The sequence below is a fragment of the Pseudoliparis swirei genome, chromosome 9 (assembly GCF_029220125.1).
Source record: "Pseudoliparis swirei isolate HS2019 ecotype Mariana Trench chromosome 9, NWPU_hadal_v1, whole genome shotgun sequence".
Lineage (NCBI taxonomy): Eukaryota > Metazoa > Chordata > Actinopteri > Perciformes > Liparidae > Pseudoliparis > Pseudoliparis swirei.
In genome coordinates this window covers 18,304,114-18,316,835 of record NC_079396.1, presented here as the reverse complement: position 1 = coordinate 18,316,835, position 12,722 = coordinate 18,304,114, and the positions used below count along the sequence as shown (strand labels likewise).

Sequence of the window (12,722 nt, the reverse complement as noted above, 5' to 3'; positions counted from 1 at the left end):
GAAACTGGCTGATCAGAGAATACATCATGGGATTTGATTTCCTGCCCCAGCGCCGCGTATGCTCCTCCACAGCTATTGTTCCATTCATAAAACACGCCTCAGGACATGATGATCACAGATTTTGAAGGAATCTGTCTTCTGAGGTGTTGCATTTATTTCCAGTGTTTTTCTGCTGCTGGAGGTGACCTCATATACGCCTTCCTAATTCCAGAGCAAGGAGCTGGACAATTTTTTTATAAACTAGGGAGAGTTTAAGACATACTTCAACAGATTGATGTCATTCATTCTGATCTCAACCTCAGCTGCCTTCCTTGGCTTTCACAGTGGTGTGTGTGGGTTCATGTGTGATTGTTTCCTTGCACATGTGTGTTTATTTATACGTGGGTCACGGCAGTCAGCTGGGAACATCTGTTATCAGCTTCCACCGTTCATATTCAAAATATAGTAATAATACAGTAATAATACATACAACAGCACATTGATCATGTCTTTGTGTGGTAAGACAACTTCAATCCGTGAGCTGGGTTCATACCAGGGTTATTTGCATGGGACCTCTTGAGAAGGCCTCTCGGAGATAATAAATGGTCAAAGTAAACACATCACAAGCCCTGTTTCCTGTCTCAGCTTGGTTTCCCCTCCACCCTTCCAGGGTCCATGATAGCACTGGGTGTAACCTTTTCTCTGAGGAGACTTCAACCCCTGTACATCTCTCTGTGTTTGCTGCAGGTGAGCCAGGCCTCCAAGGTGTGGGGAGAGGTGCCTCTGCCAGAGGACTTGGAGGCGGAGAAAGCCGTCCAGGCATCTCAGAGCCTACTGGACGACGACGAGGACTTTGCTGCTGATGAAGCTTCAGGAGGTGGGCTTGATGGGGGGGCTTGATGAGGGCTGGATGACCACAAACCACAGCAACCGCTGCCCTTAATTCATAGGAGATGTTTTGCACTACGCATTCCTTAGACTGTTAACCAGTCCCAAAACAGAAAAAGAGGGAACATAGCGTAGAGATTTGTAATGAAATATTTACCTTGATTATTTAATCCTTCATATGAACACTGGCGTGCAGGCTTTAGAGCAAATTCTATGTCACACTTCTATTTATTTTCTGTTATACTTACATAGTGAGCACAAAAAAAGAATAATTTCAAGCCCAAGCAGATATTGTTAGTTTTTGAAATGTGTTTCCTCACTTTGAACCACCGCATTGACCTTTTCCCGTCTCTGTCTCCAAAGAGCTGCCCAGTGGAGAGGATGATGGAAGCACACCGTGGAGTTCAGTCCCTGTGGTCACAAGTAAGGCACCAGAACATCCAGTGAATCCAGCAATCAGTCTTCTGTGGGAGATCACTCAGCTCTCCATCCTTTCCTTTCCTCTCCCTATCCGTGACTCCAACTGCAGCGTCTGCACGCAGTGTGTCTGTGTGTGTGTGTGTATATGCGTGCGAGTTTACGTGGGATGTCTGTCGGTGCCTGAATGACGCTGCCTTCACATCCTGCTGCACTCTGCCCCCAAACCCCTCCCCCCCTCGTCTCTGCCAGCTTGCCAGAGTCTGGTCACAACACACGCGTTCAGCTTTGTGTTTGAGACGAAAACATCCCCTCTTCTCTTTCATCTTTTTCACCAGCAGCAGAGAAACATGAAAGCGCCACGAACAATAAAAGTTGCAGCAGAGCACCTCTGTTTGCCTCAACCTCAAACTTCTTCGCTGTTCGCACCCCTTTCATTTAAAAAAAAACTTTTATATTGCTATGCGGGTACCCCACTGTATCACATTGCACAGTAACAGGGAAGTTATTTTTTAAATGCGTATATATCTTTGCACGGCAGGTCGAACTCTATAATCACACCTGTGCTTTGCTGCTGCGTGGTACTCTTCGGTTCCTGCCCCATATTTCTATTCCATATTTTACTTTTAGTTTTTTGTTGCTGTCCATTCACTCCTCCCCTCTATTATTGCTGAACTGTATCCCCCGTGGCAACATATTCAACAAAGTTCTACTTTTAATTGGTGAATCTATCGAGACTATGGGTTTTCAAGCCAATTATTTCTGAGCAAGTCTCAGCATTTACTGTATATTATTATAGTATCATTTCCCGGCAAGAAATTCCTTTATCAAAGCAGATACATGTTCAGATCATATTCCTCTTGAAAACAGAGACATGGTAATAGCTGCTGCCTCTCATGTTGTCCTTGGTGCCAGACACTGGCACTCGACAGGTTAGCGGAGCTGATGACATCATGGCAGAGTAACTGTTCTGGTGGCAGCATTGCGAGATGATATCATCGCCGAGGCGCCTAGCATCACGTGCCTCGTTCACAGAAATAGCACCGCTGTGAGGCCTCGCTGAATTTGGGTGTTTAAAGAAGCCAGAGGAGGTTTTAACACACTTTAAATTCATTTGTATGGTGTTAAAAGCATGTGATTGTGACAGTTTAGGCTAGTAATTGACGGTTAGGGTTAAGGTTTTAGCAGCGCTGTCATGAAGAGCATATTTAATAATATTGAGAGAAATTGATTGAGTAGTTGTAAACACGGCTCCACAGATCATTTCAGTAATAGAATGTTTTATTTCAACCTCCTGCATCAAACTTGAGCTTGTTTTTGAAGTGTGTGTCTCTCCTGTTGAGTCCTCTAATCCTCCTGTCAGTTTGGACCATACAAATGTACAAAAACGATATGAAAGGCACAGAATCAAAAAGCCCGTTTGTGCTCTGGTGACAGCGTACGATGGGGATAGATTTCCTGTTAATGTGCTCACCTGCAAACATTGCCCATTACTTTGGTTTATTGCATCTGTTTCCATAAACGTCACGGCTTTTGAAACCACATAAAGGTCAGTGTTGCTTTAATGTGGCAATTAAATGGAAAGCTGAGATTAAGCAGTTACTTTCTTTAATATGTTATATGATGTCAAAGGTGGCAAGACATTTGCATTCTGCATTATGATCACGGTGCTCTGATGAGGGGTGACCGGCTATTTCCAGATATAGTTTGGAGCACAACAGCAATGCGAAGGAAATTTGGTTTCCTGTGCAAACTGCTGAGTACAGTCTCTCCCTCCGGTCGGCTGTCCAGACCGTTCACCCACGCCTCGGCCTTCCTTCCCCTCCCCGACTTTGAAGTGGGAGACATATTTGCCACAGTTGCCTCCATTATGGCTTATTTCCTGCCACTATTTGCCAATGGCTAATGAATTCCCATGTTCCCGCTGTCTTAGCTTCGTGAAGTGAAGCTATAAAAAACACCTGGAGCCTAAACTGTTGTTGAGATGAGGTAATTTTTTTAACCTCTTTATCATTTTTCTTTATCGCCACCTAATCATAGTCTGGAATCTTCTCCAGAGATACGAAGGTTGCGTCCCGTGTTCCCCCAACCTCTCGTTTTGACCTACACACTCAGATCTTTTGAGAGATTTCTGGGAGATAAAATACAACTTATCTCATCAAAACATTCCCTTGTTTCGCAGGTTCCATTCCAAACATTCCTATTTCACCAAGAATGCTGGCCACTTTGTTGAGAAACCAAAGAAACAAATGTTCCCATGTCCACTTAGTATTGGGGATGGTGGTTGGTGAATGTCTGCTTTGGTTAAATGATTCCCTCTGCTGATTTTTGATTAAATTCATATCCACCGAATAGTCCCAAATTCACAGTCAAATATACAGTTCTGCTCCAGGTAACAATGTGACAATACCCTTGGTAATTTATGTCTGAAACTTTCCTTTTCACAGAACAATTAAATTGGTCGCAACACGAGTTAGAATAAATGTTGAAATTGTGATCACATGGAGGAGAGAAAAGAATATTAAATGTATTTCTAGTAGTAAAACCAACTAGATTTACGCAGTTCTCTGTGATTTGAGAAGGTGCAGCTTTAAGTTGTCAGTTGATTCAAGGGGAGGCTGAGCACAGAGATTTGTGGTACTTTGAGTTTCTGTATGTACTTACATATAAAAATGTATAACAGCTGGAGACAGGAACAACAACGCAAGAAACACGGTAAAGAATAGACATAGAAAATAATAGAAATATATATGTAAAACAGTAAAATTATGAATAAAAGATATTTGTAAACAATAAAAATAGAGCAAAGAAATGGATACACATACTGGATAAGATAAGATAAGATAATCCTTTACTAGTCCCGCAGTGGGGACATTTACAGCATTAAAGCAGCAAAGGGGTAAAGTGCACACAAGATATAGTAGGATCAAATATAACAACAGTAAATACAACATTAAACAGGATGTTAAGATGTCTATATATACTGTATATACAGTTATTTTTAACAGGTTAAATATTATTGTGTCGCCTCAGCTGGTTCTACATGAATTACCACAGGACACTTCCAGTTCAAGTTCATTTTTGGGCTGGGCAATATAACGATATATTGTCTATCGTGTTATGTCTTTTACTAATGTTTCTTGCGTGATTCTGATAACACAGATAAACCAATTAGTGTATATACATGTTTTAAGCTATCATACTACATTGCAATGACAAGAAATATAAACAAAGGAGGCCTCACATTTTTTTACAGCACACCTTTTTGTATTATTATATTATATATATGTTATATTATAACCAGGGACATAATATCCACTGAGCTAATGGCTGATGGACACCATTCAGACCAAGATGTTCTACTGTATGTGTAGATGATTTCGGGCCTTACTGTAATGTCTGCCGGCTGTCCTGTAGATGGCATCTATCTGCTTTAAAAAAACTCATAATACATATGCTGACCCTTTTGTTTGTTTGATATCTATATATGAGGCCTCTATATATGTGTTCATTTTTAACTTTAATTCTTAATTAATTAAATATTTTCATTTGTTGTGTATTTAATTCTCACAGAGATTTTCCCATGCGGTTTTGTCATATACACTATTTATTTATTTAATTACCCCCCAAAATACATACCGCATCATATTCTTCTGCTATCTCTAGAGGATAACAGATGTTCCAGCATAAGTGGACAATGCATCAGGGTAATGTCCGCTGTCTGTCCCTTTGGCCTGCGCAGTGGACCGGCTGTGGCCACCCACTCAGTCTTCCTCCGTGGGCAGTTTGTGAGATGTTTGGTCTCACTGGCACTGCCCCTGAGACTCCTGGGCAGTTACACAGGGGGACGAGTGCTGGCAGCTGCAGCTATTTTGGTGAGGGCTTTGTTGTTGCACTGCAGGGGGCCTTCAAGGTGGTCACAAACTGACCCAGCAGTGCGGCAGAAACTTGTTTCACATCATGATCGGACGGCAGACAAAACACGTCGGCTGTGTTGTTGAAGGACGCGTTTGGTTTAACTTTTATCTGAGTTGTCTGCCACTGATAAAAGCCATTCGCAAACAGTTAATTGTGAGCGTGACTGTGTTTAATGTGCATTGTTATGAGAGGCCGCTGCTGATTGGACTTGAGCCTTATTACTGCACCTTGCCCCGTGACGCTTCCCTCTGTTGTGCCAATAACAAATGTGTTGCCTTGGAGAACTCGCCTGCACTGCTCCTCTTTAGGAAAGAGATGTTGAGGGTTACATTGAAAGAGACAGTGTGCAGCTGTGTGCAGGACTCTTTCCTCAAGGACCGGCTTGTGGCTGACACATCTGTTTATTTTGTTGACCTTGATGATGATCTATGCCGCAGCAGAAGAGAATACCTCCAATTGGAGAACACAAATTGGTTTGTTTGGTCATAAAACAAACGCTGAATTGGAACATGTGGTTATTGGCAGGGTTTCCAGTTGTCCTGTAGTTTTCCCAGATTTGAGAGCTTATTTGGAGAAAGCTCCACAGTTGATCTGCGGCTTCCTGGTTGCACACTAGAGAATATCCATTCCAAATAAAAAGCTCTCCTGGGATTTGTAACACTGTTAACTCCTTTTTTTCCGCACGATGAGACATTCAGTACATGTGCTTACTGACTCAATAAATCACTTCGAGGGGAATATTTGAGGGTTCCTATGTGCTCATGCTCTCATACAGTGAATGCCTCGTTTCAGTCAGTGATCGTCATAAAAGAGAGTAATAATGGAGTTGTTACCCCCTTCTGCTAGGTGCTCACTCCCATTCTGACTCTGACAAGGATCACAACATATCAGCAGCCTTTAATGTGGCAGATATTTCATTAGCTTTGATAGTCAGGGTCTCTATTCTTGGGGGGGAGGCCTCAGATTGTTTGGGTTTGGCTAAGTTTTCTTTCAACTGTCATCTTTTTGGACTTTGCAGACTGTCCATTGTTTTTCCTCGCTGACAGCGTTCAGTTTCCCTGTCTGTAGCGCCAGGCAGCAGCAGATGCCATGAATCGAAAAGCAAAAGTTGACAACAACTTTTTCTCAATCTTCTCTCCTCTGAAAGACATGCCACAGCTACAGTAATGAGCCATGTGTACAGCTGTAAAACAGCTGGATCCAGCACACCCACTTGATTATGAAGGAGCAGTTGTTTCTGCTGTCTGTCGAGGTGTAAGGAGTGGACGCACACAGAGTCTGGATCGGAGTGTGAATATCTGTCAGCACAGTGCCAGTATAAAGAGTAACATGTTGTTGAATCTGTATTCATCCACAAGATATGCATCGACCCCCTTTTATTTTTAAAGACAGTCAACAGACACGCAAAAGACTTTGCACCTGACTGCCTCTCCTAAAGCCAACCCTTGTTTCAGAGCGACTGAGAGGCCTTCTCAGCTGACATTTCAGAGCATGTCCCACGGTGTAACTGCATCCACAGGGGTGGAAGAATGAATGAGTCACCACAAAACAGAACATGGTCCTTGTTGCCCATGCCAGTGCAGAGGGCTAAACTTTTGGTTAAAAAATCGTTCATAATGGTGTATCAGTTCTTTCCATTTGGGAGGGAAAACAGGAAGCAGCGCCTCCTTGCATCTCTGCAAAGTGTGTGTGTGTGTGTGTGTGTGTGTGTGTGTGTGTGTGTGTGTGTGTGTGTGTGTGTGTGTGTGTGTGTGTGTGTGTGTGTGTGTGTGTGTGTGTGTGTGTGTGTGTGTGTGTGTGTGTGTGTGTGTGTGTGTGTGTGTGTGTGTGTGTGTGTGTGTGTGTAAAGCTGACCGCAGATGGGTAAAGATCGGAGCATGGAAGCGGGTGTTTGGTTCGCAGGATATCCTCTTTGTTCTGTTGGACCGAAGAGGAGTCACTTCGAAAGAGATGCCCTCTGATCTCTTCTCCTTGACGCTCTCATGCAAGCAGGCGTGTGTTTCCATACAGACGGTGGTTGAACTCATTAGTCAACCTAAACCACAGGATCCATTATCCCCTTGAGCCCCATGAGCCACAACATGTGGATGATAATGATTAGTGGGACAGTTTATAGCAAGAAACAGCTACTGACATCACTAGCTTCTCATATAACTATGGTGACAACTTTATATTCTCCTCCTGCTGTTGTCCTGGTTTTTTTTATTTTGTGTATTTCACATAATTTCTTGCAGATCAGTTTACTCCAGTAGCAGTCTTGTGCCAACTATTCGTAGTTTAACTATGACCACCTCAGTGATTTTTCTATTCTCGCAATTCACTTTCTGATTGTCACTTTTTGTTTTCTCTCCTTGCTTCCAATCATTTCCTTTCTAACTTTCCTGGCGTTAACCTCTTTGTACCCGCACGGCTGACTTGATCCTTCTCCCTGGTCTTTGTGTCGCTTTCCATATTCGATCCTTGACCTTTGGCTCTTGGCCCCTTGTGTCTTGCTCTTTTCTCCTCGCCCCTCATTCCCTGTCATAGCACGCAGGTCGGATTCTTCATATGTGGGGAACATACAGAGCCCAGTAGAACCAGACTACAGTAAGTCCTCAAGCACTTGTTATGCTTTGGGTCCTCCCCTCTTTTGTCTTTGGCACACTCGTCTGTCACCTGCTCCGCTCAGTTATGCACTCTCATTTCTAAACACACTCTCAAGATCACATTCCAAGGAAGACTCAGCTTGAGGACACAGTGTTTGAGTCCAGTAAGTCTGTTTTTCCAAGTGTCTTGCAGACGATTCTGATGCCAGTGGAAAATGATAGTTGTTCAATTCAGTTTAATTCAATTCAGTTTATTTTGTATAGCCCATCATCACAAATTACAAATTTCCCTCAGAGGGCTTTACAATCTGTACCTATACGACATCCCTGTCCCAAGACCTCACATCGGATCAGGAAAAACTCCCAAGAAATAGAAAAAAAACTTTTATGGGAAAAAAAGGGAATAAACTTACAGGAGAGCAACAGAGGAGGATCCCTCTCCCCGGATGGACAGGTGCAATAGATGTCATGTTTACAGAAGGAATCATTACAGAGTTACAACACATTCAATGAGTATGACAGAGTGTATGAATAGTTCCACTGAGTAATAAGAGTTCATCACCCTCGAGTAACAACACTTTGTTTCTCCAGGCGAGAACATCTTTATAAAGATATGTAGGTCCTACATAACACTTTCTACAATGTGTTCCAACAATTTAATTATGAAAGTGCTTTTTGTAATTTCAACCTCATGCAGATGGCCCAATAATGCAAACCGGCTGTCTCTGAGAATCACTACAACAGTGTATGAAAACGTGCTTTGTTGTACACAATCGTCTTCTTTTTTTGTGTGTGCTTACATTGCAAGCCGTGGGAGAGCACAACGGGGCAAGCTTAATAGTGATTCCAGAAGTTGTTCCCAAAAGCTCCCCAGAGGGCAATGAGTGGAGACTTGGAGACAGAGTTACTTGGCTGCCCACCAGCAAACGGGTTAAGTAACAGGGGTTGTTGTCAACAGTTAAACTGAGACAGAGGCAGCCGGCATATGAATGTATTACACGAAGGGAAAGATACTTATTTAGAAATAAATGGAGATTAAAGAGACACAGAGGAAAACTTCATGGAAGGTGATAACATTATCAATTTTCTTTATTAGAAATCTGAGGATGTGGTTGAGGCCTTTCTCTTGTAGATTCTCTGTAAATGCCTCTGGTGGTGCCGGGCCGATGCCGGGGGCGCAGCCTTTGGGGGTTGAAGGTCAGGTCCAAAGCGGCTGGGCTCCCTGCTCAATCAAGTCTTTGTCTTCTGCAAAGGCCTGTATGTGTTCAGAGGGGCCCATTGCACAAAGCCGCCACAGTTCTACTGAACAGCTTTAATAGCTAAATAAGTTTGTGAATTAAGAGTATGAAAGGCTATTTTTCCACTCATATTTCTTTTTTCATCCCACCCGTCACGTCTGCACTCTGACAGTTTCATCACTTTTGATGGTGGCGGTGCTTGACGAGGGGACTCCCCCGATGGAAACTGCGAGTGATGCACAAGAGAATGGGTCTCAGAGGAAAAGAGCCACTCGTTAGCAGCAGGGCACGACGCGGCGCTCGGATCAAAGGATCTCGGGCGGCGGCGGTTCCACACTCGCCAGTCTGTGCCGTCAAAGCGGCGAGCTCAGAGAGAGTTGGGGCAAACGAGCTGCCGTTGACCTCGCGGTGAATACCCACTCAAGGGGTTAGATTATATGCGGGTCAAATGAGGCGCTTTGATGACTAACTTTGATGTTGCCTGTCTTCTGGGTCCATATTCAGGCCGAACCATTAATCCTATTAGTCTGACAACAGGCTGCAAAGCAAGCACCCAGGCACCCTGCCAGGCAGAGCGAAAGCCGTTCTGTTGTTACATGTTCACCTTACTGGGTGTTTTCATAGGCATTGCTCCGTTTACTTTGTCATGAATGTGGCTTTTCCTCAGCAGGAATGGGATGTCTTGTAGTGTCAATGGCGTGTCTAAGGGAAGAGAATTCAGCAGCAGTTAGAGAGGACAAAGCTCAAGCAGTGGAGCAAAAGGATTCTCCACAGGCCTTTAATGCAGATTAATAATAGTTTATTTGAGAAATTTCAATCAGGATAAGAAACACAGCACCAGGAGGCGCGGACGCACTGAAAAAAAAAAATGACCTCTAATGGCAGCAGATAAAGGACTCTCCTCTCTCCTGGTCTCTTGGACCTTAGTGCTGCATCACGACACCATGACCATGACATCCTGTTTACAGACTGAGCAGTCGATTGGCATTTTCAGGCACGGCACTAAGTTGGTTTAATCCTATTTATTTATGGCGATGGACGCTCGATAACCACCAACGTTAATCACGTTTTTTTACCTTATACATGCTTCCTTTGGGCAATTATCAGAAACACCCATAAACTTTCATTGTTATGCAGACAACTTGATGTTAAAACTCAGACAAAACAAGTAATTTTAATCGCCCTGAGCACCTCAGAGATGTGGATCTGTAGACTGCATTGCCCTGGCATCTTGCGTTATCTTTGATGGGACTTGTCCCTTTAACTCCACGAAAAGCAAATCTCAAGACTGCATTTCTCATCTACGTAATCAAAAAGCAGAAAAAATGTTCACGTTCGTAAAACATTTTCGAGACTGGATTACTGCAACTGGAGAGCTGCTACTCTAAATCAACTTGCTCTAATAAATTCCAGATCCAGAAATGCCTCCTCAGAATTTCTCACTAAATGCAGCTAGTGTTCTCACTAAAACTACCTGCACTGGCCACACTCCTCTGGCAAATGCTCTCAAAAAATCACTCTTAAAACCTCTTCTTTTTCTAAATTTTACCATATTTTCATATCTTAATCATATCTTCTAACCAGCTTTGCCACACTAGAGCTACGCTACTACTAATGCTAAACTACGGACTTCTTGTAGTAGTTAAAGTCTTAAAAAAAGAATAGTGAGGAGCCTTTTTTATCTCTTTTTATCCTTTTTGGAACCATTTCAGTCAGAGGAGGCAGACACACACACCAACTTTTAAGAGTTAACTTAAGACCTCCTTCTTCCTCTTGATTTATAGTTAGGGCTAGCCCAGGAATCAGGTCAGCCCCCTTGATATGCTGCTATAGGCTTGCTGGCGCCGGGTTTTAGGATGCAGATGCACTGAGTCTTTATCTCTTTTTTTTCTCTCTCTTTCATCTCTCAATCAAATCACTAACTCTGCTTTCTCTTTCTCCCGAAGTTCTCTTTTGACTTCCTGGGGGGGTCGGACGGACCCCTATGCATAGGCATATCATCCTCCTGATGGATCTGATGGGTGTGGGAATTCCTGCTGCTGATGACCACGCACTGTCTGTTGAGACCCGCCCACTCCTCCTCCCCACCGCCATCTGCCTGATGGATCGGAGGTCTCCATCGTGGAATGCATCTGTCCATCCTAGAGAGATCCTCCTCTGTTGCTCTCTCCAGGTTTTTTTTGGTCCGATGTGAGGTTTTTGCAGGGGGGATGTCTATGTACAGAGATTGTAGCACTCCGAGACAAATGAATAACGCACTGCCTGACTGTGAGACACACACGCTTTGACTTTTAATTCTGTCGCTCCCGGGAAGCATAATAAACGTCTGATGTCAAGTGATTATCCAAGAAAGGAAATGCAAGCATATACACCGAGAGTATTGGTATGTTCTCTGCATGCTGTGTGCATATTTGTTGTTAGTTGGGCTGCACGTATGTTTGTACTCGAGGCTCAGGAGATGCCTACTTTGAACATGACTCTCTGTTTTTGGCATGGCAAGTAGCATCTGACTGCAAGAAACCGCTCAAATATTGACTTCCTCCCTAAACCCACTGCAAGTCTGAAATCAGAGGCTGGCTGGGCCGTCCTAAGCGTTGGCAGGCATGTGAAAGCCGGGCACCCTGTGGGCCTCGGCTTTTTAAAGTTTCATGACATTGGAATTATAATAACACAGCCCACATTGTTGTTGCTCATAAAACAGCTCAACAAGACATGTTTTTTTAAAAGCAGTTAACTGGGGTGACGATTAATTATTGATTTAATTAATCTTTTGGGATTTTAAAATATTAATGCTCAAATATCAACACAACTTTGGAAAGAGTTGAACCTATAACATGTCAAGCTTTTGAGACGTGGGATTGAAATGTGATAAGATGTGTGCGATAGAAAGTGTTATTAGTCCTAATATGTATAAAGGTGGTATTTTACACACCTGGCTGCTTACCGGTGCATTTTAATAACAAATCTGCAAGACTTCATGATACATTGCATAAAACATCTTATGTGGCCGGGTGACATGTGGTAGATGGTGATCTTTTTGTGTGTGATAAGAAGCCACTGTTAAAAAAACAACTGCCACAAAGAAATACAAAAATTCAAAAGAAATTACTTTAAAATAAATGTTGAGGCCCCCTTTGATATTTATTCACAGAGGATGTTTGTCTTCTTCCTGGGCAGCTGCTGGCACAGTAGTAACACTCACTCAAACTCACAAATACCTTCCAACTCTCTGACATCATCTGCGTTCAATCAGGAGATCCGGTGCAAACTCGTGGCCATGCTCCCCACATACTGTGTGTTTGAATGTTTGCATTGAAGAGGCTCCAGACAGCATGTTCCCTTCCGCCTGTGCAATAAAGGGACTTTATGGAACCTGTCTGCAACTTTTTGTGGGTATACTATGTGTCTCCATGTCCCACAAAAAGACACGAGAAGAAGACCGGCCTTGAAACTTTAATGTCATGGATATATCGGAGTATTTGGGAGCAGAGTGACCTGTGTCAGCATGTGCCTCCTATTGCGGCCGATGTCGGTTTTTATCGCAGAACCGGACCACAAGTCAGATATAGAAATAAAGGCCATAATTTGTATGTGGCTCTCATTTAGCTCGGTCACGCTCTTCAGTTTTGACTTTCTGAAAGGTTTAAGCAAAGCCTTCCCTAAGGGAAAACAATTCCTAAACCGTATCCCCGTATCA

General features: G+C 43.2%; 1 protein-coding gene across 15 annotated transcripts in view; it reads left to right on the top strand.

The window, feature by feature from the left end:
* The window catches only part of hspg2 (heparan sulfate proteoglycan 2), an 88,395-nt gene that overhangs the window by 23,275 nt on the left and 52,398 nt on the right, over positions 1 to 12,722 (top strand). For all 15 annotated transcript variants that reach the window (XM_056424247.1, XM_056424246.1, XM_056424261.1 and 12 more), the window contains exons 2-3: positions 727 to 856; positions 1,231 to 1,290. In XM_056424247.1, the coding sequence (XP_056280222.1) occupies positions 727 to 856; positions 1,231 to 1,290 (190 nt within the window). The remainder of the gene's footprint in view (positions 1 to 726; positions 857 to 1,230; positions 1,291 to 12,722) is intronic.